This window comes from Nomascus leucogenys, chromosome 19 (genome assembly GCF_006542625.1).
Source record: "Nomascus leucogenys isolate Asia chromosome 19, Asia_NLE_v1, whole genome shotgun sequence".
In the NCBI taxonomy this organism is placed as follows: Eukaryota; Metazoa; Chordata; class Mammalia; order Primates; family Hylobatidae; genus Nomascus; species Nomascus leucogenys.
Window position 1 is genome coordinate 68,312,927 of NC_044399.1, and position 27,744 is coordinate 68,340,670.

Below are 27,744 nucleotides of genomic sequence, written 5' to 3' on the forward strand. Positions count from 1 at the left end.
GAAGATGCAGAGTTTTTACTGCAGATGGTGTCAAAAAGGTATGGCTCTAGGAACACCAACTCCGTCATATAAGTTCTGTTGACTTTGTGCATTTGTTTCTCTTTAAATATATATGTGTGTATGTATATATATGTACATATATATTTAATTGACATGTAAGTGTACATATTTATGGGGTACAGTGTGATTTTTTTTTTTTTTTTCAAGACGGAGTCTCACTCTGTTGCCCAGGCTGGAGTGCAGTGGTGTGATCTTAGCTCCCTGCAACCTCTGCCTCCCGGGTTCGAGTGATTCTCCTGCCTCAGCCTCCTGAGTAGCTGTGACTACAGGCACACGCCACCACACCTGGCTATTTTTTTTTATTTTTAGTAGAGATGGGGTTTCACTGTGTTAGCCAGGATGGTCTCGATCTCCTGACCTCGTGATCCGCCTGCCTTGGCCTCCCAAAGTGCGGAGATTATAGGCGAGAGCCACCGAGCCTGGCTTACAGTGTGATATTTTGATACATGTATATAATGTGTAATGATCAAATCGGGGTAATTAGCATACCCATGACCTCAAACCTGTATCATTTCATTGTGTTGATAACATTCATAATCCACTCTTCTAGCTATTCAAAAAACACTGTAAATTATCATTTGCTATATATACCTTAGTGTGCCACAGAACACCAGAACTTACTTCTCCCATCTAGCTGTTCTCCTGTCTCCCTTAACCAACCTTTCTTTCCCCCAACCCCTTGCCCTTCCCAGCCTCTGGTAACCACTGTCCTACTCACTGCTTGTATGGTATCAACTTTTTTTTTTTTTTTTTTTGAGACAGAGTCTCGCTCTTTTGCCCAGGCTGGAGTGCGGTGGTGCGATCTCAGTTCACTGCAAGCTCCGCCTCCCGGGTTCATGCCATTCTCCTGCCTCAGCCTCCCGAGTAGCTGGGACTACAGGCGCCTGCCACCATGCCCGGCTAATTTTTTTTTTTTTTGTATTTTTAGTAGAGACAGGATTTCACTGTGTTAGCCAAGATGGTTTCGATCTCCTGACCTCATGATCCACCTGCCTCAGCCTCCCAAAGTGCTGGGATTATAGGCGTGAGCCACTGCGCCTGGCCGATATCAACTTTTTTATGCTTCCTCGTAGGAATGAGAACCTGTGCATTGTGTTTCTACGCATGTTGCATGCATCATGTAATAGAGAAGCTGCCTGCAATAGTTGGACCTCCTGGACTGTTGTAGCTAAACTGTAACCAGCAGATGGCTCTCAGTCACCATAAATTTGGTAGAGCAGCTCATTCATCTTTTACTTGGAATTCTTGTTTTTTGTGTATCACCCGTTTTTGCCCTTCTTCTACTTTTAAGGTACCATGACCTGCAAAGATTTAAGGTACAGAAGTGTCCCTTTTGGTTGTTTTTTGCTTAAGATGGCCTGTGTGACTCTCAGGAGCAGTGCCCTGGGGTTTCTGAAATTTGAGTTGGAGACCCAAAAAAATGACCTTTTCCACCCTGCATTTCTATTCTTCTGTGAACTGTTTTCATTAAGGTTTTCATTTAACGTTAAAACTTTTTATTGGTAAATTTGGTAAGCAATGAATAGGAAAAAATAGGATTGCTTTTAAATTAGAACAATATTTGATTATAATAGATTTTAAAGGTGCTATAGTGAAATTTCCTTGGATATTATGTAAGGAAGATATTTTCCTTGTTCTAGTTCTTATTTGTTCTGGACTAATACTCAGTGGATATTATTTATTCAGTTTGAACAAAAAATATTTTGAGTATTGACTTTGCAGTCAGCCCAATGTTAGGCATTTATTGTCCCTTGAGTATTATTAGCTCCATGAGGTCAGGTATTTATGTCACTTACAAGTCACTAGATTAGTGCCTGATACGTAGAAGGTATTCAGTATTAGTTGGATGGGCAGATGGATAGAAGGATGGATGGGATACAGAAAAGAATAGGACAGAGTATTGGACTGAAAGACGTTAACAGTTTAGTAAATATGGCTACAAATATTCCTACATAATCATGATCTCTTGAAGGACCAGTTTAAACTCTGGGACTGTTATTAAGTGCTGTGTTGAAAATTGAAAGGTAATGAAAGATTTCCCTTTCCCGAAGATGTGTCAATTTCTCCAAGTCACACAGGTTTGGCAGTCTTTATTCTCTATATCCAGTCTATTCACCAACACTTGTGGAATTTCCCTTGAGCCACTATGTTAATTGTCCCTTTCTCTCTGTTCCCTCTTGTCACTTCGCTTGTCCAGACGCCTGTTACCTCCCACCTAAATTACCGCACTGGCCTTTTGGCCTGCCTCTCTGACTGCAGCCTCTCTTCCGTGTAATCCAGTCTGCGTATTGTTGCCAGTCTTCGTCTCTAAAGAATTTCTGTCCAAGAATCTATTTCTAATTGAAATTTGAGCCTCTGTGCATCTTTATATTCACAGAAAGAAACTACCAAAAAAAGTTCTGAAAAAGGAATTACCCTTTTATATCATAGGAGTGTTTTCAAATCTATAGGCAAGTCTAGTTACGAAGCTTTGCAGACTCAGCTCACTCACACCCCAGAAATATCTTCTCTCGTCCTAACTGCAAACCTCCCTGTGGTCTGTGAATGCTCAAACACTGATATTTTTTCCAGACAAAACAAACATTTTATATAGTCACTTTGACATCTTTTTGAAACGCTAAGAAAGGCTAAAGAAAGCTACTTCTTGGAATTCACTGCTATTTCAATTCTGTATTCAGTTGATAAGAACGCCCTTCCTATGAACTCTAACAAGCTTCAACTTCATTTGTCTGTAGAAAGACATGGATTGTCTGTGCACCGCCCCCCCCCCCCGATATTATCATAATTTAAATAATGTACATCATTTTCTTCGGGGGATGAAAATGAAATCATTTTATGTCTTTAGAAGTGATCGTGAAACTTTTTGGTTAAATCTTGATAAGACAAGATATCTAACGTATTTACTGATACGGCATTTATTTGATAAGTTTCATTTGTTTGAAAAGTTCCATCTTGAAATAATATGAATAGAAATCATTTATTAAAAAAAATTTCAAGTCTGTTCTAAACTCAGAAGCATAGTATTTAGCATTTCCTTTCTTTAATTTCCTTTGCAGAGGAAAAATGCCTCTTACTTGTCATTCCAAAAGTGAGGCTGAGCCACAAGGTGTTTTACTGACTTGAATTCCCTTTCAAGTAATTCTCTCCATCTGATCGAACAGTATCAGTCTTTGCTGCTGAAGTCTTGAAGGCAGGTTGATTAAGTTTTGCTTTGCTTGATTTTTAAAAAACATTTCAAGATAAAAATGTTAAATGCTTCTCTCACTTTGTTTTTAAGCAAGAGAGCTTAAAAACCTCAATGGTTTTCCTAGTTCTGGTTCATAAACATTTACTGAATGCTTATGCTCTGGCATATTCCGAGGCTCTGTTTTTTGGTCCTGGGGATATAAACATAACTGTCATGTGGCCTCTTCCCTCACAGAGCTCATAATTTAGGAAGGGAGACAGATGAGTAAATAACTAACTACAATCCCGCTTGATAAATGCCACGTTAGAGGTTGTGAACGCAGCACCATGGGAATACTAGCGAGTGATTGATTCAAGGGAAGGGGGATGGGGCCAGGGATCAGGAAAGCCTAAGCAGCAGAATTGACATTTGAGTTGAACCTTAGGGGAATGAATAGAATTTTGCCAGATGGACAAAGGGGGTGGGGGTGGGGACACTCCAGACTCATGCAAAAACATGAGAGTGTGAAAGTTTGTGCCTTTGTCTGAGCGGTGGGGAGCAGTCTGGAGGGCTGAAGAAGTAGGGTGTGGAAAGGGGGATGTGGAGATGATGTCGTAGAGAGAGCGTAGCCATATTGTAGCTTCTGGGGAGTCAGGGAAGTTTTTGAATAGGGAAGTGATAGGGTGAGATCTCTGTTTTCAGAACAATAATTCTTGCAGCAGAGTGTAGGATGATTCGAATGAGGGTGACTGGGGACAAGGAGACCAATCGGAAGGCTGTAACCATGTCGTACATGAGAGGTGATGGGTGTCTGAGCCAAGGCAGTACCAATGGGGAGGGCAATCAGGGCTTGGATGTGAGAACCATCTCTGAGGGAGGCCTTGTTTGTTGATGAGATGTGGTTAGAAGGGAGACCAAAAAAAAAAAAAAAAATGGATTGGATGACTTGGGAATATAGTGATACTGCTCACCAAAATAGAGAGCATACGAGAAGAAACAGCTTATGGGGTGAGAGTCATGAATTTGATTTTGGATATGTTGAGTTTGGGGAGGAATACCCAGTTGGAGACTTTTAAATGAAAAGACACAAATGCAGATCAAGAACCTTTAGGGAGATATTATGGGTAGAGACAAATTTGTAAGTCTCTTTAGCACCGTGATTTTCAATCAGGGTAAGGGGTGGGAGGACATGCTTTGCCTGAATGTTTTTATATGTGGGGTTTCTTTTTAACTATTTGTGTGCTACTCCCCCCAACCCCTCCAGATTCTGGTACTGTCCTGCTAAGGAGGAGAGCATGTCCCTCCCCACCTCTAGTTCAGAATTCACCACCATAATGACTCAAGGGAATTTGTCTGATTTCATTTGTGCTGGGTATAGTATATCTTTTAAGCATTGCTAGCATGTATTCTTTTTTTTTTTTTTTTTTTGAGACGGAGTCTTGCTCTGCTGCCCAGGCTGGAGTGCAGTGGCACGATCTTGGCTCACTGTAACCTCCGCCTCCCGGGTTCAGGTGATTCTCATGCCTCAGCCTCCTGAGTAGCTGGGATTACAGGCACCTACCACTACGGCCAGCTAATTTTTTATATTTTTAGTAAAGACAGGGTTTCACCATGTTGGCTAGGCTGGTCTTGAACTCCTGACCTTGTGATTTGCCCGCCTTGGCCTCCCAAAGTGCTGGGATTACAGGCGTGAGCCACCACGCCTATTCTTACATCCTATTCTTACAGCCTGAAGCATCTATTCTTACAGCCTGAAGCCCTTAGCACAGATAGACTTGCCCAGAGAAACACAATACAGTGAGAGGAGCAGATCTAAGTCGAATTCCCAAGGAACCCACATTTCAGGGGCAGATGGGGGAAGAGGTACCTGCAAATTATAGCGAAGGAGCTGTCAGTGGGAGAGAGTGGTGTGGAGGAAGCCAAGAGAGGAGAGGATTCATGGAAAGGGGAATAATAAGCTTAGCTGTGACACATGAGGCCTGAAAGAGGGGTCTGGTAAGACCTGGGAGGAATGTTTGGCAGTGAGGTGGCTGTGAGTGAGAAGATTTTGGTCGTGAAGGGGCAGAAGTTGGCTTGCAGTGGGTTGAGGAGTGAACGGGGGCCAGGAAGTGGAGTTGGTGAGCATAGGTTATTCTTCATGGAAGTTTGGCTGCGAATAGTAGAGAGTCATTGCTTGAGGATTTATAGGATGGAGAAGAACTAGTAGAAAGTTAAAATTATGAGATCCTGGGACAATAGGAGAATAAAAGTTACTAGAACAAATGGAGGGTCACTGTAGCTACCTGCCTTGGAATTAATTCTAAATCTAGCCCCCCTAAATTTTGCCCACTCTCCACTCTTATGTCACGCGTGTTTATGTGGTACACATTCCCGGTCCTGGAGACTCATTTGTGTTTTTGCCTTTTCTTGGAATGCCTTACCATCTCTTCCTTTCTTCGCTAAACCTCACGCATTCTTCAAGGCTGCCTTAAGTCTCCTCACCCTTTTTTTTTTTTTTTTTTTTTTTTAAAATAATAGGGGTCTTGCTTTGTTGCCCAGGCTGGTCTTGAACTCTTGGGCTCAAACAGTCCTGCTGCCTTGGCCTTCCAAAGTTCTGGGATTATAGGCATGAACTACTGTGCTCAACCTCCTTACCTTTATGAAGCCTCTGAAGTGGTAGAAAGGAAGTGCCTTGGGTTAAGAATCACAAGATGTGAGCTGAACCCTTAGCTCTGCCACTGGGTGGGTGGCCCTGAGGAAGCCGCTGGATGTCTCTTTGCCTTAGTTTTCTTGTCAGTAATACCTGTGCTGACTTAACACACAGGGCTGTGTGCGATTCACATGAGATAATGTTTGTGAAATGCCTTTGAAATCACAAAACATATTATAGCACCAATGTGTGATACTGTAATTTCCTGACAACTCTCCTGATTGATTTCATTCATTTATTTATGGGTTTTGCTGAAAAAATAATTAATTCCATGTTTTTCTTTCAGTGTCCATTATGCCAGCCATAATGTGATAAAGGATGGAGTGATGAACAAGACCTAGTCCCTGCCCTTGTGGAGCTTATAGTCTAGCGCGGGAGACAGAAAACAAACAAACATGCCTAGCTCATTTGCCCATTTTTCCATCCAATTATTATTATGATTTTTGCCATTGAGATATTTCGAGTTCCTTATATATTTTGCCTATTAATCCTCTGTTGGATAAACAGTTTGCAAATATTTCCTCCTATAGATTGTTTTTTCACTGTATTGACTGTTTCCTTTGCTGTGCGGAAGCTTTTTAGTTTGATATAATCTCATTCGTTTCTTTTTGCTTTTGTTGCCTGTGCTTGTGAGGTCTGACTCATAGAATCTTTTCCCAGATCAACATCCCGAAGTGTTTTCCTTGTTTTTGCCTGGTACTTTTATGGTTTCATGTTTTACGTTTAGGTCTTTGAATCATTTTGAGTTGATTTTTTGCACAGGGTGATAGATGGGTGTCCAGGTTCATTCTTATGCCTGTGCGTATTCAGTTTCCCAGCACCATTTATTGAAGAGACTGTCTTCCCCCAGTGAGTATTCTTGGCACCTCTGTTAAAAATCAGTAGGCTTGGCTAGGTTCACACCTGTGATCCCAGCATTTTGGGAGGCTGAGGTGGGCAGATCGGAGTTTGAGGCCAGCCTGGGCAACATGGTGAAACCCCGTCTCTACAAAAATTATCTGAGTGTGGTGGTGTGTGCCTGTAATCCCAACTACTCAGGAGGCTGAGGTGGGAGGCTCACTTGAGCCTGGGAGGCGCAGGTTGCAGTGACTCAAGATTGCATCACTCCACTCCGGCTGGCTTATTGAGTGAGACTCTGCCTCGAAAAAAAAAATCAGTTGGCTCTAGATACATGGATTAATTCCTGGGTTCTCGATTCTGTTCCATTGGTCTATGTGTTTGTTTTTATGTCAGTATCATAAAAACAGCATTGTAGTACATTACTACAGCTTTGTGGTATATTTTGAAGTCTGGTAGTGTGATGCCTCCAGCTTTGTTCTTTTTGCTTAGGATCGCTTTGGCGCTTCAGGGCCTTTTGTGGTTCCATGCAGATTTTTAAGATATTTTCTATTGCTGTGAAGAATGTTATTGGTATTTTGATAGAGATTGCACTGAATCTGTAGATTGCTTTGGGTAGTATGGTCATTTTAACAATATTAATTCTTCCAGGCCGGGCGCGGTGGCTCACGCTTGTAATCCCAGCACTTTGGGAGGCTGAGGTGGGTGGATCACGAGGTCAGGAGATCGAGACCACGGTGAAACCCCGTCTCTACTAAAAATACAAAAAATTAGCCGGGCGTGGTGGCAGGCACCTGTAGTCCCAGCTACTTGGAGAGGCTGAGGCAGGAGAATGGCGTGAACCCGGGAGGCGGAGCTTGCAGTGAGCCGAGATTGCGCCACTGCACTCCAGCCTGGGTGACAGAGCGAGACTCCATCTCAAAAACAACAACAACAACAAAAATATTAATTCTTCCAATCCATAAGCATGAAATAACTTTGCCTTTGTCTGTATCCTCTTCAATTTCTTTCATCAGTGTTTTGTAGTTTTTCTTCTAGAGATCTTTCACCTCCTTGGCTGAATTGATTCCTAGGTAATTTTGTGGGGGATTACTATTGTAAATGAGATTGTCTTCTTGATTTCTTTTTCAACTAGTTCATTATTTATAGAAACACCACTTACTGATTTTCGTGTGTTGATTTTGTATCCTGAAACTTTACTGAATGTGTTTATCAGTTCAAGAGGGTTTTTTTTTTTTTTGGTAGTCTTTAGGCTTTTCTCTCTATAAGATCATGTTTTCCACAAACAGAAACAATTTGACTTTCTCCTTTCCAATTTGAATGCCATTTATTACTTTCTCTTGTCTGATTACCATGGCTAAGACTTCCAGTACTGTGTTGAGTAAGAGTGATGAGAGTTGGCATCCTTGTCTTCTAGTTCTCAGAGGCAAAGCTTTTACCTTTTCTGTATGATGTTAGCTGTGGGTTTGTCATATATGGCCTTTATTGTGTTGAGGTACTTTCATTCTATACCTAATTTATTGAGAGTTTTTAATTGAGATGTTGAATTTTATCAAATTTTTTTTCTGCATCTATTGAGATTATCATATGGGTTTTGTCCTTTATAGTTGATGCGATGTATCACATTTATTGATTTGTGTATGTCGAACCATTCTTGCATTCCTGAGATAAATTCCACTTGATCATGGTATATTATCTTTTTGATGTATTGTTGGATTTGATTTGCTAGTATTGAGGATTTTTGTGTGTATATTCATCAGGGATATTGGCCTGTACTTTTCTTTTTTTCTGTTGTATTCTTGTCTGCTTTTGATATCAGGGTTATTCTGGCCACTTAGCATGAGTTAGGTAGAATACCCTCCACTTCAGTTTTTTGGAATAGTTTGAGAAGAATTGGTATGCATTTTTCTTTAAAGGTTTGGTAGAATTCAGTGTGAAAGCCATTCAGTCCTGGACTTTTCTTTGTTGGCAGATTTTATATTATTGATTCAATCTCATTACTTGTTATTAGTCTGTTCAGGTTTTAAAAAAATTTCTTCTTGGTTCAATCTTGGTAGGTTGTATGTATCCGGGAATTTATCCATTTCCCCTAGGTTTTTGAATTTATTGGTGTAGAGTTGTTCGTAGTATCCTGTAATGATTCTTTGTGTTTCTGTGGCATCCATTGTGATGTCTCGTGTTTTTTTTGTCTAATTTTATTTGTTTGAGTCATCTCTCTTTTTTTCTTAGTCTAGCTAATGGTTTCTCAATTTTATCTTTACACAAAACCAACTTTTATTTTGATTTTTTAAATACATTTTTAATTTCAATTTCATTTATTTCTCCTCTGATCTTTATTATTTCCTCCCTTTACTAATTTTGGGTTTGGTTTATTCTTGCTTTCCTAGTTTCCTTGAGATACGTTGTTAGGTTATTTGAAATCTTTCTAGTTTTTTATTGTAGGCATTTATTGTTATACACTTGCCTCATAGTACTGCTTTTGCTGTGTCCCATAGGTTTCAGTATGTTGTGCCTGTATTTCCATTTACTTCAAGGAATTTTAAAATTCCATTCTTAATTTTGTCCTTCACTCATTGGCTGTTAAAGAGCATGTTGTTTAATTTCCATGTATTTGTATCATTTTGCATGTTCCTTATGTTATTGATATTTTCCACTGTGGTTAAATAAGATACTTGGTATGATTTCAATTTCTAAAAAAAATTTTGAGACTTGTTTTGTGTCCTAACATATGGTCAGTCCTGGTGAATGTTCTATGTGCTGTTGACAAGACTGTATATTCTGTAGCTGTTGGGTGAAATGTTCTGTAAATGTCTGTTAGGTCTGTTTGTTCTGTGGTGTAGTTTAAATATGATTTTTCTTTGATTTTCTGTCTGAATGATCTGTCCAGTGCTGAGAGTGAGATGTTAGAATCCCCAGCTATTACTCTATTTGAGTCTATCTCTCCCTTTAGAGCTAATGTTTGCTTTATATTTCTGAGTGTTCTGGTATTGAATATGTATATATTTACAGTTGTTATATTCTCTTGTTGAATTGATCCCTTTATTATTATGTCATGTCCTTCTTTGCCTAATTTCACAAGTTTTGACTTGAAGCTTGTTTTGTCTGATATAAGTACAGCTACTCCTGCTTGCTTTTGGTTTCTGTTTGCATAGAATATCTTTTTCCATACCTTTGCTTTCAGTCTATGTGTGTCTGTAGGTCAGGTGAGTTTCTTCTAGGCAGCATATAGTTGAGTCTAGTTTTTTTTTTTTTTTAAATCTAGTTATCCAGTCTATGTCTTTTAATGAGATATTTAATTCACTTACATTCAAGGTTATTATTAATAGGTGAGGACTTATCTTGTCATTTTATTGATTGTTTTCTGGCTGTTTTGTATATCCTTTGTTCCTTCTTCTTATTGTTTATTTTTGTGGTTGGGTAGTGTTCTGAAGTGATAAGTCTTGATTTCTTTCTCTTTTTCCTTTGTATATTGGCTCTACCAGTGAGTTTTATAGTGTCACATGTTTTTATAATGGCTGTTATGATCTTTTCACTTCTAGATGTAATACTCCCTTGAGTACTTCTTGTTAAGACTGGTCTAGGAGTGATGGATTGCCTTCATTTTTGCTTGTCTGTGAAAGATTTTATTTCTCTTTCATTTCTGGAGGATATCTTTGCTGCATGTAATATTCTTGGTTGGCAGATTTTTTTTTTCTTTTAGTACTTTGAACATAAAATCCTATTCTCTCTCTTGGTTGGTAAGATTTCTGCTGAGAAATCTGCTATTAGTCTAATGGGAATTCCCTCATAGGTGATTTGATGCTTTTCTCTTGCTGATTTTTTTTGTGGTTGTTGTTTGTTTGGTTTTGAGATGGAGTCTTGCTCTGTTGCCCAGGCTGGAGTGCAGTGGCGTGGTCTTGGCTCACAGCAACCTCTGCCTCCTGGGTTCGAGTGATTCTCCTGCCTCAGCCTCCCGAGTACCTGGGATTACAGGCACCTGCCACAATGCCCAGCTAATTTTTTTGTATTTTTAGTAGAGACAGAGTTTCACCATGTTGGCCAGGCTGGTCTTGAACTCCTGACATCATGATCCGCCTGCCTCGGCCTCCCAAAGTACTGGGATTACAGGCATGAGCCACCACACTCAGTCCTTCTCTTGCTGTTTTTAGAATTCTTTGTCTTTGACTTTTGATAATTTGACTCTAATGTGCCTAAGAGGGGTCCTGTTTGAATGTAATCTATTTGGGATTCTTTTAGCTTCCTGGATCTGGAAGCTCCCAAGACTTGGGAAGTTTTCAGCTACTATTTCATTCAATGTTTTCTGTACATTTCCCCTTCTTTTCTCTTTCTGGAACACCTACAATGTGAATATTTGTTCACTTAATAGTGTCCCATGAATTCTGCAGGCTTTCTTCATTCCATTTTACTTTTTTCTCCCCCCCACCCTCCATCTTTCTGTGTTATTTCATAAGATCTGTCTTCAAGTTCAAAAATTTGGCCATGCATGGTGGCTCATGCCTGTAATCCTGGCACTTTGGGGCGGCCAAGGCGGGCAGATCACTTGAGGTTAGGAGTTTGATACCAACCTGGCTAACATGGTGAAACCCATCTCTACCAAAAAATGCAAAAATTAGCTGGATGTGATGGCATGCCCCTATAGTCCCACCTACTCAGGAGGGCTGAGTGGGGAAGAATCACTTGAACCCAGGAGGTGGAGGCTGCAGTGAGCTGAGATAATGCCACTGCACTCCAGCCTGGGTGACAGAGTGAGAACCTGTCTCCAAATAAATAAATAAATAAAATTCTGCTTGGTCTAGTCTTTTGGTAAAGCTCTAGCTTGTATTTATTTACTTATTCATTGAATTCTTCCACTCCAGGATACCTGTTTCGTTCTTTTTTATGGTATTTATCTTCTTGTTGAATTTCTTGTTCAAGTCATGAATTGTTTTCCTGATTTCATCACATTGTCTAGCTCTATTATCTTGTATCTCACTGTAAGGTTACTATTTTGAATTCTTTTTCTGTCATTTTGTATATTTCTCTATCATTGGGGTCTCTTACACAGGAATTATTGTATTCCTTTGGAGGTGTCGTGTTTCCTTGATTTTTCATGTTCAATGTATCCCTATGTTGATTTCTACGCATACGGTGGCATAGTTGCCTCTTCCAATTTTATGCAGTAGGTTTTGCAGGAAAAGAGATATTCGTATGAATGGATCTTGGGGTGCTGGTTCAGTGGGATGCATTGGCTTTGGTTCTAGGTGGGCATAATAGTGTAGTTTTTGTGTAGTTTGTTTGACTGTAATCCATGCTAGTGATGTTTGTGAGTGTCTCAGTGGCCTCAGCTGAGAGGCTTTATGGTGGTGGTGGCATGACTTTGCCAGGGATGTGTTCACTGGGCTATTTGTCAGGTCAGTAATGCATGCGTTCACATGGTGGGTTGTCCAACTTGGGGTCTCACTTGCTGGGATTGAGGTTGGTGCCCTTACTCTGGCTGAGGGCACAGTTGCTTGGTTGCTTGGCCAGTCTGGGAGTATGCCTGCCAGAGGTGGCCTGTTGGGCTGTTTCTCAGGTTCAGGACATGGGCACACTGCTGCTCAGCTCTCCTCTGGGGAATGCCTGCTGGGGACAGCCCACAGGGCTATTTCTCAGGCATGAGAGGTGGGCATAAGGCTGCTTGACGGCCCTGGGGGCATGTCTGCCAGGAGTGGCCTGCGGAGTTGCTTCTCAGACCCAGGATGTGAACACAAGGCTGTTCGGCTGGCCTAGTGGAGTTGCTGCTGGGGGTCCCATGGGCTGTTTTTCAGGCCTGAGATGTAGACACATGGCTACTTGGCTGGCCTGGAGGTATGTCTGCCAGGGGCAGCCTGCAGGGTTGTTTCTCAGGCCCTGATTGAGGTGTGGGGCCTTTGGGTGGGCCAGGGGCATGTCTGTAGGGGGCTGCACTGCCCGACTGTTTCACAGATCCTGGATGCAGGAGTGTAGTCACTCTGCTAGCCTGTCAGTTGCTCAGGGCCTTCTGCTTGCCGGAGGGTATGCAGCAGTTTGGTTGGCTCAAGAGTGGGTTTGCCCTGGGTGGGACTGTTTCTGTGGCTGAAAGTGCAGAGGGTGGTTTCCCTTCAGTGCAGGACCAGAGTCACAGTCATTCCTGAGCCCTGGGGTGTGGAGTTCAGTCACCTGTGTAAGTTTGGTGGCATGAAGATGGAGTCCCAGTGCTGGAAAGGTGCAGTGACTACTGGCCCCAAGAGGAAGGCACACTCCAGAGGGAGCTGTGGTCTGAAGATGGCGCCATGCTATAGTAACTTGGCTCATGGAGTGGGTGGGGAGTGGGGAATGCTCCTAATCTGGGGCAGTGCAACTGTACGAATTCCCAGCAGCTCTCCAAACTGGACTCAGAACTTGCAGGGACTGGGGGATCCTCCTGTAGTAGGGACTGTAGGTGTTTGCAGTGGCAGTGGGGCAGGTGGGAATCTCCCGCTTACCTTTTCCTCACAGGGAGAAGGCCTTCATATGTCCAGGCCTCTCTAATCCTGGTGGAAGAGATGGGGCCACAGAGGCTGGGGGCCTCCACACTGCCCTCCTAGACTTTCAATCACCACAAGGGCCCCTCCACTTCCCCACTGCAGTCCAGCGCTTTCCTACACTGGAGTCAAATCTTAGCTGTTTATTCATTGCCTTAGTCCTTTCATAAGAAAGGGGGGCGGGTGAGCACCAGGTGCCTCTAATCAGCCATCTTGCTGATGTCCCACCCACCATTTATTCTATGATTTTTCATGAATCTGATGAGAGCTCTAAAGTGAATGTTCATCTCTTTGTTGAAGTGGTCAGAAGGTGGTATCCTGGACAACATGATCTTCTCAGCTTGGACAGAATGTGGACAGGTGGGGAGAGGAGAGGAGCTACTTGAGAGGAGGAGAATCCTGAAAACATGGGGACTGAGGTGGAAATCATGTGTTTCCTATTCCTTAGACAGCGAGATCAACTGGTCTGGTGCAGAAAGGGCACATGGATTATTAGAGGGAGTAAGGTTAAGATTGACAAATCAGAATGTGTTTATTCTGTTATGAATGCTACATTATAGTCACAAAATTGGTATTGAAACCCTGCATGTGTTTCTGTGAGCAACCAAATACTCCTTTTTTTTTTTTTTAAAGACAGAGTCTTGCTCTGCTACCCAGGCTGGAAGGCAGTGGTGCCATCTCGGCTCACTGCAACCTCCGCCTTCTAGTTCAAGCAATTCTCCTGCCTCAGCCTCCCAAGTAGCTGGGATTACAGACACCTGCCACCAAGCCTGGCTAATTTTTTGTGTGTTTGTTAGAGACAGGGTTTCATCATGTTGGCCAGGCTGGTCTGGAACTCCTGACTTCAGGCGATCTGCCCGCCTTGGCCTCCCAGAGGGCTGGGATAACAGGCATGAGCCACTGCGCCGGGCTCCAAAAACCCTTTAATGGGAAATTATATGGGCTTTTTTTAAAACAACAACAACAACGACAACATTGTAATCTGTAGTTGCAACATTGTATCTGCTTGAGAAATAATATTTATACCTTTGGGGTCACATAGCCTCTGAGACAAACTTTGACCTAATAAAAAGGCCACTGTTCGGCCTTCTGTTTTTGAAATTTAAGAACCTCATTTATTACCAACTTCTTTTAGGATTATTGACTCAAACATCTCTTGGAGGATTAGTACAAATATTATGTTCTCCTATCATCTCTATAACAGGCTGTAATTCTGAGGACCAAGCTTGTGCCTTACCCATCCTTGTATCTCTTCCAGCACTGAATACAGTTCCTGGCATAAACTAAGGATGCAATAAATTGTGTTTGAAATGAATTTTCAAAGCATTCAAGGCTGGCCACCTCTGCACTTGTGGCAGTAATTTGCATTTGAGCTGCATGTTTTGAGATATATCATGCATTTAATATTGTTCTTTAGGTCCAGCCTGATGAGTGAAGAGGCTAAGCGAGGAGCACCCAACCCTTGGCTCTTTGAGGAGCCAGAGGAGACCAGAGGCTTGGGTTTTGATGAAATCCGGCAACAGCAGCAGAAAATTATCCAAGGTACTAAATATCCTGAGGAGTGTGGGCTCAGAAACCTTGCCAGAATTTTTTTTTTTTTTTTTTTGAGACAGAGTCTTGCTCTGTTGCCCAGGCTGGAGTGCAGTGGCGTGATCTTGGCTCACCGCAACCTCCACCTCCTGGGTTCAAATGATTCTCCTGCCTCAGCCTCCTGAGAAGCTGGGACTACAGGCGCGTGCCATCATGCCTGGCTCATTTTTTGTATTTTTAGTACAGACAGGGTTTCACCCTGTTAGCCAGGATGGTCTTGATCTCCTGACTTCATGATCCTCCCACCTTGGCCTCCCAAAGTGCTGGGATTACAGGCGTGAGCTGCTGCGCCCCGCCACCAGATTTTCTACTGGAGCCTTGATTGTTCCTCATCCCTATTGAAAACTGGAGTGAAAACTGCTGGTCTTTTAAAGCTTTTGGCGTGTGCCTCAGGATACCTGCGGAATAGACAGTTGCTGTCACTCATCTCAGTAGCTCATGGAAGTGGTGATTTTCCATTGGGCAAGAGCAGAGACAGCAGATCTGAATCTAAGTCCAAGCGAATTTGATGCTTATGCTCTTTACTTTAGCTTCACGACTGGGAATTAGTCTCCAAACACAAGACTCCATTTTATTTTTTAAATTTTAAAATATGTCAGTTTGGCTTTTCTTTTTTATCTTTTGCCCTGTGGCTTTTTAACTTTTTTTTTTAAACTTTCTTATATTTTAAAAATTTCAGAGGTATGCATAATTGTTATACAAACTGTAAACAATATAGGAATGTGTAAGATGAAAGCCTTCCATATCGTTTCTCCAATCTCAAACTGGAAACGGATTAATATGTATTTCCTTAGACCTTTTGTATACATTCACATACATATATTCAATATAAATATACTTATTTTACATAAATGGAATCATGAGATATTTAGCTCTCTCCATATATATATATAATTCCACACCTTTTTAAAACTTAGTATGTGTCAGCTGGGTGTGGTGGCTCATGCCTGTAATCCCAGCACTTTGGGAGGCCAAGGCGGGTGGTGGATCACCTGAGATCAGGAGTTCAAGACCAACCTGGCCAACATGGTGTCCGTCTCTACTAAAAATAAAAAATTAGCCGGGTGTGGTGACATGCACCTGTAGTCCCAGCTACTTGGGAGGCTGAGGCAGGAGAATTGCTTGAACCTGGGAGGCAGAGGTTGCAGTGAGCTGATACAGCGCACCACTACACTCCAGCCTGGGCGACAGAGTGAGACTCCACCTCAAAGAAAAAAACAAAAAAACAAAAAAAACCTTAATATGTGTTATGGACTTTTAAAAATGTCAGCATATGCAGATACATTATTCTTTCTAATTCTGCTTTTTAAAATCAGCTTTATTGCCAGGCCTGGTGGCACATGTCTGTACTCCTGACACTTTGGGAGGCCAAGGTGGCAGGATGGCTTGAGTGTAGGAGTTTGACACTAGCCTAGGCAACATAGTAAAATCCCATCTTTAAAAAAATTCATAAATAAAAGGAAGAGGAAGGAGGAGGAGGAGGAGAAAATCTAAAATCAGCTTTATTGAGATATAGTTCACATGATCATAAATGGCCCATGTTTGAAGTATATGATTTGATAAGCTTTGACATATGTATATGCCTGTGAAACCATTACTACAATAAAAATAACCTAATTGTTACTCCCAAAAGTTTTCTTCATGCCTCTTTGTAATTTCTTCCTATTGTTCCTCCCCGCCATGCCCAGACAACTGCTGAACTGCTGTCACTCTAAATTAATTTCCATTTCCCATAATTTTATATAAATAGAACTATACAGTATGTACCTTTTGGGGAAGAAGGGGCTCTGGCTTCTTTGTCTAAGCATAATTATTTTAAGGTTCACTGAAGTGGTTATGTGTATCAGTATTTCACTCTTTTTTTTTTTTTTTTGATAAAGAGTCTGGCTTTGTTGCCTAGGCTGGAGTACAGTGGTACAATCTCAGCTCACTGCAACCTCCACCTCCTGGGTTCAAGCAATTCTCCTGCCTCAGCCTCCCGCGTGGCTGGGATTACAGGCGCCCACCATCATGCCCAGCTAATTTTTTTTTGTATTTTTAGTAGAGATGGGGTTTCACCATTTTGGCCAGGCTGGTCTTGAACTCCTGACCTCAAGTGATCCACCCAACTGGGCCTCCCAAAGTGCTGGGATTACAGGCGTGAGCCACCGCGACCGGCCTGCATTTCACTCTTATATTGTAGATTTGTATTCCATTGTATGGATTTACCACAATCTGTGTATCCATTCACCTGTTGATTAATATTTGGGTGGTTTTCAGTTTTTGGCTGTTACAAAGCTGCTATTTGCATTCATGTATAAGTCTTTGTATTGACATAAATTTGCATTTTTTCTGAGGTAAATACCTACAAGTGGAATGAGTGAGTCATATAGTAGCTGTATGACTTTTTAAATTTAAAACAATTTTTAATTTGCAAGTAAAAATTATATTTATGGTTTGCAACATATTGCTTCGATATATATATATACATAGTAGAATGGGCAAATCAATCTAATTAACTTGTGTATTAGCTCACATGCATATTTATTTGTGGCGAGAACACTTAAAATCTACTCTCTTAGCAGTTGTTAAGTATATTACTCATCCTATTGTACAGTAGATCTTTTGAGCTTATTCTTTCTGTCTAACTGAAATTTTGTATTCTGTACCCACATCTCCTCATCTCTCCCCCAACCCCCAGGGCTTAGTAACCACTCCTCTGCTCTCTGCTTCTCTGAGTTCATCTTTTTCAGATTCCACATATAAGTGAGATCATATGGTACTTGCCTGGCTTTCTTTGCCTACAAATCCCAGCAGTGGGATTGCTAGTATCATTTCTAATTTTTTGAAGAATCTCCATACTGTTTTCCATAATGGCTGCAGTAAATTTACATCCCCACCAACAGTGTGCAGGGATTCCCTTTTCTCCACATTCTTGCCAACACTTGTTACCTTTTTTCTTTTTGAGCATAGTCATTCTGACAGGTGTGAGGTGACAGCTCATTGTGTTTTGTTTGTTTGTTTGTTTTTTGAGACGGAGTCTCTCTCTGTCGCCCAGGCTGGAGTGCAGTGATGCAATCTCTGCTCACTGCGAGCTCCGCCTCCCGGGTTCATGCCATTCTCCTGCCTCAGCCTCCTGATTAGCTGGGACTACAGGCGCGCGCCACCACGCCTGGCTAATTTTTTGTATTTTTAGGACAGACAGGGTTTCACCGTGTTAGCCAGGATGTTCTTGATCTCCTGACCTCGTGATCTGCCTGCCTTGGCCTCCCAAAGTGCTGGGATTACAGGTGTGAGCTGCTGCGTGTATGGGCCTATTTCCGTTGTACTCTCTGTTCTTTTCCATTGGTCTATTTGTTTATCTTTATACCAATGCCTCACTGTATTAATTATTTTACCTTTATGATGGGTCATTAAGTAAGATAGTACAGGTCATCCAGCTTTGTTTATTTTTACAATTTTATTGGATATTCTACGTCTTTTGCATTTCCATGTGAATTTTAGAATCTGTTTTTAATTTTACAAAAGAAAGCTTCCTGGGTATTTGATTGGGATTACACTGAATTTTTAGATTAGTTTGAGGAGAATTGATATTTTAACACTATTGAGTCTCAAATTCTCTCAGCAATGCCTTTTAGTTTTTGTTATACATGTCATATATCTTTTATCCTATTTATCCCTAAATATTTCATATCTTTTATTTTATTTTATTTTATTTTATTTATTTTTTGAGACAGAGTCTTGTTCTGTCGCCCAGGCTGGAGTGCAGTGGTGAGATCTCAGCTCACTGCAAGCTCTGCCTCCCAGGTTCATGACATTCTCCTGCCTCAGCCTCCCAAGTAGCTGGGACTACAGGTGCCCGCCACCACGCCTGGCTAATTTTTTTGTATTTTTTTAAATAGAGACGGGGTTTCACCATGTTAGCCAGGATGGTCTCAATCTCCTGACCTCGTGATCTGCCCGCCTCGGCCTCCCAAAGTGCTGGTATTACAGGCATGAGCCACCATGCCTGGCCTTCATATCTTTTATTCTAAGTAGCATTTTTAAAATGTCAATTTCTAATTGTTGCTTGTATATCAAAATACAGTTGATCTTTGCATATTGATCTTGGATCATGCAGCCTTGCCAAAGTCACTAATTTCTGAAGGACATTCAGCTCGAGACTCAAAGTGGCCCCTGTGCAGATCTACAGAGTACTCTCTTTGCAGTCCTCTCTGGTGCTGTGCCCTACATCCTCTAACCACCATGGCCTCTTGGGACTTTTCTCAACTCGAGGAAAATGCTGGGCTCCACCTGCATTCTCCTATCCCCACACCATGGCTTGGGAACTCTTATGAGGCAGTAATCTGGGGCAGTCTTAGAACTCACCTCATTTGTTTCCCATCTCTCAGGGATCACTGCCCTTCATTTCCTGATGTCCATATCTGAAAACTGTTGTTTTGTATATTTACCCTGTTTTGTTTTGTTTTTCCACTTGTTTCAGGCCAGAAGGAAGTCTGGTGCCTGTCAGTCCATCTTGGGCAGAAGCAGAAATCCAATTCTATTTTGAATTCCCTTTTCACAGTGAAATTATCGAGTCAGTGAAACACCATGACTCTCTTAAATCTTCAATTTTACATACTTCACCCATTACCATATTTGAAGGAAAGTGAAAAAAATGAAAAGCAACACAGCTTTACATGCAGCACAACCATTCGCTCTTTAGGACTCACAGTTCCTGAATGAAGCACCTTATAGCTATTACTCATGCATTTTCTGGCATTGTCGCATTTTGCTAAGAAAAGCTGTTTTCAGTCGGGAAGAGTATGCTTGTCCCGGAGAAGGTGCTATTTTCAGGGGTTGCTTTAGGTCAGTGTGAGAGGATGCTCCTCAAAGTGTTTGTCACAGTCTCCAAAACAGAACTTCCTTATGAAGATTCTCACCCTTGGGAAGCCTGCTGGCCTGTGGGATGTGGGTGGAGTTTGGGGGGAGTGGCAGCGCACGTTGCAGGTCAGTTTCTCTCCACTGCTCTTACCTTTGTGTTTTGAAATGCTATATTCCGGCCGGGTGTGGTGGCTCACCCCGGTAATCCCAGCACTTTGGGAGGCCGAGTCAAGCACATCACAAGGTCAAGAGATCGAGACCATCCTGGCCAACATGGTGAAACCCCATCTCTACTAAAAATACAAAAATTAGCTGGGCGTCCGTGGCGGGCGCCTGTAGTCCCAGCTACTCGGGAGGCTGAGCCAGGAGAATGGCTTGAACTCGGGAGGCAGAGGTTGCAGTGAGCCGAGATCGTGCTATTACACTCCAGCCTGGCGACAAGGCAAGACTGTGTTTCAAAAAAAAAAAAAAAAAGGAAAAGAAAGAAATGCCATATTCCTCTTTGCTATTGAGCTGTTTTTCAAGGACAAGTACAAAAAACGGAAGTAATCTTCACACAGAACCCTTATTAGCCTTTTCTCTGCCTCAAGAATCTTGACGATGTGCTGAAGTTGCTATGGCTTTGTTTGCGTCCTTGCCAGGTCCTGCATTAAATGAATAAATAAAGAGCCACAAAAGGTCATTTCTAACTTCCTTTAGCCCGTGGAATCCCGTAGCCATTCTGCACTCTAGCTGACCCTTAGAAACTTTGAAAATCATCCCAAAATAACAGTTTACTGGTAGAACATAGACTGAAGGGCAGGGAATGCCTTCCTTGCCTAACCTAGAAGTGAGGCCTCATTGTAACAAATTAGCCAATTTGGCTTCTGTGCCCCTTAAGCTGTAATTTGAAGCATGAAATGGGCATTAGGCAGAAGATGGGTGGGTGATGACAATCACTTAATTGCCTCAAAGATCCCTGAGATAGAAGAAACAAGGGTACTTGTTTCTTGTTTCAAAACTTTTTGGTTATTATAGACCCTTGTCCCTGAGTCGGATCGCAGACCTTGGAGAAGTATGAAGTGTCATTCCACCTTCACCCAGGAGGTCTCTGTTGATGGGGTTTCTTCATCAGCTCCATCTAGTCTTATGATTTTTCTATAGATGTTCTTTCCAGACTCTAGCAGGAAATTGTGCAATCATTCTAGATTTCTGCGTTCTCAGGTCTCTCGGTGTTTGCCTGTGAAATGGGGCTGTGGAAGGTGGCTAGCCAGACTCCATTTCACACTGGGGAATCTTAGTAGCTAACCTTTGAACCCTTGCAGTCACAGCTTCACAGACAACTTTCTTTGAAGATACCCTTTCTTGTAGCTGTCACCTAGACTAGAAGGATTCCTTTCCTAAAATCTTAAAACAAAAATACAAACATCTATTCTTAAACTTGCTCTGAGTCTTCTAACACAGTGATTAACTTTTTATCTAGCTTGACCTAATTTTTTTTCTTTTTTTTTTTTTTTTTTTTTTGAGATGGAGTCTCACTCTGTCACCCAGGCTGGAGTGCAGTGGTGCGATCTCGACTCACTACAACCTCCACCTCCTGGGTTCAAGCGATTCTCTAGCCTCAGCCTCCCAAGTAGCTGGGACTACAGGTGCGTGCCACTGCATCTGGCTAATATTTGTATTTTTAGTAGAGACAGGATTGTGCCATGTTGGCCAGGCCGGTCTCGAACTCTTGACCTCAGATGATTCCCCTCCACCTTAGGCTCCCAAAATGCTAGGATTACAGGCGTGAGCCACTGCACCGGGGCGGCCTAATTTTCTTGTCTTTCATTCCTACCTCCCTTTATTGAGGGAGAGCTCCTTCTGTATGTTAAATGTGAAAGGTTCATTGCTTCTCTGTGGGCACTGGACAGCACAACATCAACTACTTTTTTGACTGTGTAAACTCAGAGGGCTCTCTAGTATTGGCCGGGAGTCTTTCTGTCTAGCAGAGACTGTATTCCTTTCTTTTGTAAACCTAGAGGGCCCTCCCTCTGTGGTCATTCATTGATTTAAACAAGTGTTGTACATTTCACTCCTTGATTTAAATATGTTGGTGCTCCATGCCACTAGATGGGCTCAGATCTGGGACAAAGACATAGGAAAAGAAGAAGTCTCATGTATGTCAAAGACACAGGAAAAGAAGACAGCCGTTGGGGTCTGGATCTTGTATTCAATCCAGGGACTGTGGTTGCAGCTCTTAGGGATGTCCCTCTGTTGTATTGTTAAAATATTGATAACTTTTTACTATGGAAAATTTCAAACGTAATAATAGTAGAGAGTGTCAGATAATGACTTCGTCCTACTCATCCTCCAGCCTCAGTGATTGTCAACTCATAGCCAATCTGTTCACATGTATATGCCATCCGGTAACCTAACCATCCTACCCAGCCCCTAGGTTATTTTGGAAGCAAATCCCAGACATCATGTCATTTCGTCAGTGGATATTCAAGAATATGTATCTGAAATATGTTTGGAAAAGATAAATACTGTTTTGGAAAACTATAGTCACATGCCATTATCACCCTTAAGAAGTTAACAGTATTTTCTGAATCTAATCAAATACTCAACGTTCAAGTTTCCCTGATTGTGCTGTGATGTTTTCTTTTAGATAGTTCAATTCAGGATCTAAATATGGCCCATACATAGCAACTAGTTATGTCTCTTAAGTTTCTTTAATATACAGGTTCTTTTTCCAACTCTTCCTTTTTCTTCTGCGCAGTTTCTTCATTGAAACTGCGTTTGCCCTTTAGTTTCCCACTATCCAGATCTTGCATTTCTGAATGTCTACAGATAGGAAATATCCAAACACCTAATGGTTTCAAAGGGATTTTTAAAAAATGATTGTATTAGTTTTCTATTGCTGCTTTAATAAATTAGCACAAACTTAGTGACTTAAGACACATTTATGATCTTACAGTTCTGTAGGTGAGGAGTCCAATGCAGGTCCCACAGGGCTCAGATCAAGCAGTTAGCTTGATTCTTTTCTGGAGGCTCGTTCTGGAGAATTCGTTCCCTTACTTGGGCCTCCCACATCCCTTCTTTCATCTTCAAAGCCAGCAAGTTATATCTCTCTGACCCTTCTTCATACTCCCTCTGATGGCAGCTGGGAAAGGTTCTCTGCTTTTCAGGACTCATATGATTATATTGGGTCCACCTGGATAATCCAGGCTTATCCCCCGTCTCAGATTCTGTAACCTTAATCACATCTGCAAAGTCCCTTTTGCCATGTAAGGGAACATATTCATAGTTTCTGGGGATTAGGATGTGGACATCTTAGACAGGGGGAATATTATTCTATCTATAACAATGATCTATCCATTTTTAAAAATTCAAATCATTGTAAAATAGAATAATGACTAATAGAGTGTGCTATGTTACAATTGCCCTCTTGTGATATCATCATGACTTGGGTTATGTGAAAGAGTAGGGCAGATTTTGGCAGTTATGACATGATGGTAGTTTTGTTGGTAAGAAACTACATGGTAGTCGGGCGTGGTGACACGCCTGTAACACCAGCACTTTGGGAGGCCTAGGTGGGTGGATCACCTGAGGTCAGGAGTTCAAGACCAGCCTGGTCAACATGGCAAAACCTTGTCTCTACTAAAAATATAAAAATTAGCTGGGCGTTGTGGTGGATGCCTGTAATCCCAGCCACCTGGGAGGCTGAGACAGGAGAATTGCTTGAACCTGGAAGGTGGAAGTTACAGTGAGATGAGATCATGCCGTTGCACTCCAGCCTGGGTGACAAGAGCGAAACTCTCAAAAGAAAAAAACTATGTGGTATGGTTTCTTCTTTTTTTCTTTTTGAGACAGGAGTCTTGCTGTATTGCCCAGGCTGGACCTGAGCTTCTGGGCTCAAGCAGTCCTCCTGCCTTAGCCTCCCGAATAGCTGAGACTACAGGCGCACACCACCATGCCCATGCATGGTTCTTGATTATTTATATTTTTGCAGTCAGCAGCATTGTGTTTTGATCATTGTCGCTACGATAGCCATACCACCTCCCCTTAGAAATGCCTCTTCAGGACTTGGGGAAGCCCAGGTTATGAATGTGATTATTATTACCTCTACAGCATCTCGATTATCTGAATCTTCTGTGTCTTTGGATTGTGAAATGAAAATTTATTGCAGCACTTAAGGATGTGGAGAGAATTGCTAAGCTTATAAAAATTATTAGAGTGGAACAGAACTTTTGGCTCTCTTTCTCTTGTGCATTAGATGATCATCAGGTTGCTAAATCAGATAGTGAGTCAAGTTTGAGATTAAAGAGGGTAATTAGTGTATTTTTCATTCATAATCTATGTCTCTACTAGATAAAGCAATTTTAGGAGTTTAATGACTCTTCTCCCAATGGAAACTGTGGAGGAATCTCCTTTCCTCTTTTTAAATGGTTTTATCTTTTAATCCACATTGACACTCAACCCTCAGTCCTGTATATATAGATTATTCATCAGATGCATTTAGAATTTTACTATAACATCAGTCATCCTATAGGAGCACTTGGTTGAGGATGGATTTATCTTGGAGGCCATCCAAGAGGTTGTTATTAAAGACCAAGAGGACCTCATTATAAAGTGATTTTACTATAAAATGGTGCTTTTGAATGATCCCTAAAGACGGCAGGTCATTTGTATAGTTAAAAAAAGTACAGAGTGTCAAACAATGTCACAAAGGGGTTCTTACCTCACACCGTTAGTTTAAATAAATTCCAGATGAATTAAACAGCTAAGTTTGATGATTTAATTCCATAAAAAGACTTGGAAAAAATATAAGTAAATGTTAATGCGACCTCGAGTAAGACCTTTGTGATTTTTGCGTTTGTAGATATGCGTTTATGTGAAACAGTCATTTCAAAAACCCTGTAGACAAATGAGGCTGCAAGGGGTATAATGTTACCTTCATGTGGCGTGTTCCTTGGTGAACAAGAGTCATTACGCTCAGCTTCACAGTGTTCTCAAAGCACCTGAAATTAGAGGAAGAAAATTTTTACAAAGACATGACCGAGGCCCCCAGTTTAAAATATACATATTAAATTTTAAAGAAAGGATGTTGAGTAACTTGAGTTTAACTCACCTGTTTCTTTAAATTTTCAAAAACTCACTTTGCTCTTTAAATTTGCAAAAAGTTTCAAAGTAATACATCTTCATTTTTTAAACAAAAGCTGTTTTACTATACTTTGTTTTGTTTTGTATCTTTTTTTTTTTTTTTTTTTTTTTTTTTTGAGACAGGTTCTCACTCTGTTACCGAGGCTGGAGTGCAGTGGCGCGATCTCGGCTCATTGTGACCTCTGCCTCCCATGCTCAAGTGATCCATCCACATCCGAGTAGCTGGGACTATAGGCATGTGCCACCACACCCAGATAATGTTTGTATTTTTAGTAGAGACAGACAGTGTTGCCCAGTCTGGTCGCAAACTCCTGGGCTCAGATGATCTGCCTGCTTCAGCCCCCTAAAGGGCTGGGATTACAGGCATGAGCCACTGCGCCCAGCTTCCTGCTTTTTTACTTAAGAACATATCATGGGGGCCGGGGGCAGTGGCTCACGCCTGTAATCCCAGCACTTTGGGAGGCCGAGGCGGGCGGATCACGAGGTCAGGAGCTCGAGACCATCCTGGCTAACACGGTGAAACCCCGCCTCTATTAAAAATACAAAAAATTAGCCGGGCTCAGTGGCGGGTGTGTGTAGTCCCAGCTACTTGGGAGGCTGAGGCAGGACAATGGCGTGAACCCGGGAGGCGGAGCTTGCAATGAGCCGAGATAGCGCCACTGCACTCCAGCCTGGGCGAAAGAGTGAGACTCCATCTCAAAAAAAAAAAAAAAAAAAAAAATCATGAACTTCTTTCAACATCAAAATATACATAAACGATGTGATTTTCAGCGGCTATACAGTTTTTTACTACATGGATATACTATAAATTTATAAACATCTCTGTGGGCATTTAGGTACTTTCTATTTTTTCACTATTATAAATATTTTACTCTGGGTCTGATCAGGAGAGAGAAATTTGACAGGGAAAGTTGAATGTAAATTATTAACTATAACAGAGATTAGAGTAACGAGGGGTTAGCTAACAGGAGGCCAAAAGAACTCTAAAGAACATAGAACTAGCAGGGATAAGGTGCAATCACCAAGTCTCAGGCTGAGACAGTGTCCAGGGAGGAGCTCACGCCCCCAGGGCTAAGAGAGGGCTCAGCTGAGGGTCCCTGAATTTCACAGAAGCCCCTGTGGTGCCCTGCTGTCAGAACCTCCTGGAGATCTGCCCTCTGGGATGCTGGGGGAAACTCTTCATGGGGAAGAACCTCCCTGGAGGCGCTCTTGTTATAAACCTGCCCAAGGAGGGTGTGTACTGGGAGAAGTTGCTGGTTCTGGGTGTTGCTGGCCATTGTGCACTGAAGGGGCCAGGCACTGAAGGAGCTGCAGTTGCTAAAGGAGCCTGCCAAGAGAGCAGGCTGGAGCCAGGAAGCAAAAACTCTGACAAAGGAAAAAATATTCAAGTGGCCTTGGTTCATTTTCTTTTTAAAAAATTTTTCAGATTATTTTTATTTTTTATTTAGAGATAGAGCCTCTCTCTGTCACCCAGGCTGGGGTGCAGTGGCGTGATCATGGCTCACTGCAGCCTCGAACTCCTGGATGATCAACCAGTCCTCTCACCTCAGCCTCCCAAGCAGCTGACACTGCAGGTACATGCCATCGTGTGTAGCTGATTTTTTTTTTTTTGGAGACAGAGTCTCACTCTGTCACCCAGGCTGGAGTGCAGTGGCGCAATCTCAGCTCACTGCAAGCTCCACCTCCCGGGTTCACGCCATTCTCCTGCCTCAGCCTCCCCAGTAGCTGGGACTGCAGGCGTCTGCCACCAGGCCAGGCTAATTTTTTTATTTTTTTATTTTTAGTAGAGACACGGTTTCACTGTGTTAGCCAGGATGGTCTTGATCTCCTGACCTCGTGATCCACCCTCCTTGGCCTCCCAAAGTGCTGGGATTACAGGCGTGAGCCACCGTGACCAGCTGCCTGGCTAATTTTTTAAAGAAAATTTTCCAGAGGTGAGATCTTACTTTTTGACGCAGGATGGTTTTGAACTCCTGGCTTCAAGTGAACCTCCTGCCTTGGCTTCCCAAAGTGGCTGGGATAACAGGCATGAGCCACTGTGCCCAGCTGTTTCATTTTCATAGAGTAGCCCAAAAGAGTGAATTTGGAGGTGAGAGGCACTAAGCTGATACCTGGCACAAGAAACAAATGTTTCAGGGAATATCCTTGTATATCCATCATTGCATGCTATCTGAATATTTTCTTACATACATTCCTAGACTTAGAATTGGCAGGTAAAAAGGTGGGCACAGTCTACACTTGAGAAATATGGCCATCAGTAAAACTTATTTACCTATTACATAGTACTTGGGAGCTTCTAGATTGTCACAATATAATTAACCTTAGTTATTGTCATTCTTTTTAATCCTTATAAATCTGATAAGCCAAAAAAGTTTTTTATTTGTATTTTTAAAAAATTAGTAGTGATGTCAAAACTTTTATTTATTTTCTTTTTTATTATGACGTTCTTGCCTGTATCCTCTGCTGATTTAAAAAATTGGGATATTCAGTCTTTTTCTTATTGATTTGTACATGCTCTTTATATATGAAGTATCAGAAAGTTTAAATGTTCATGTTTCCAGATCTTTGTTTTTCATACTTAAAATCTCAATTATTTTGGAAATCATTTTAGTTTAAGGTGTCAGGTAGGTGTTTAATTTTTAAATCTTGTTCCAATAATGTTAACTCTTTTATCTTTTTTTTCCTGACTGATTTATATGTTAAGTTGTGTTACATGCCTGGGTATACTTATGGACTTTAAGTTGTTTTCTTCTAGTTTCTAGTTAATTGTTTTTCTTTTTTCTTTCAGAACAGGATGCAGGCCTTGATGCCCTTTCCTCTATCATAAGCCGCCAAAAACAAATGGGGCAGGAAATTGGGAATGAATTGGATGAACAAAATGGTAAGAATGAGTCTGGGATTGACCAGATTTGCCATTGACATAAATACTAAAGGCT

The 27,744-nt window shown here is 41.7% G+C and overlaps 1 protein-coding gene across 2 annotated transcripts in view; it reads left to right on the plus strand.

Moving 5' to 3' along the window:
* The window catches only part of STX8 (syntaxin 8), a 306,288-nt gene that overhangs the window by 48,390 nt on the left and 230,154 nt on the right, over positions 1 to 27,744 (plus strand). For both annotated transcript variants that reach the window (XM_003274667.4, XM_030800034.1), the window contains exons 5-6: positions 14,670 to 14,794; positions 27,597 to 27,689. In XM_003274667.4, the coding sequence (XP_003274715.1) occupies positions 14,670 to 14,794; positions 27,597 to 27,689 (218 nt within the window). The remainder of the gene's footprint in view (positions 1 to 14,669; positions 14,795 to 27,596; positions 27,690 to 27,744) is intronic.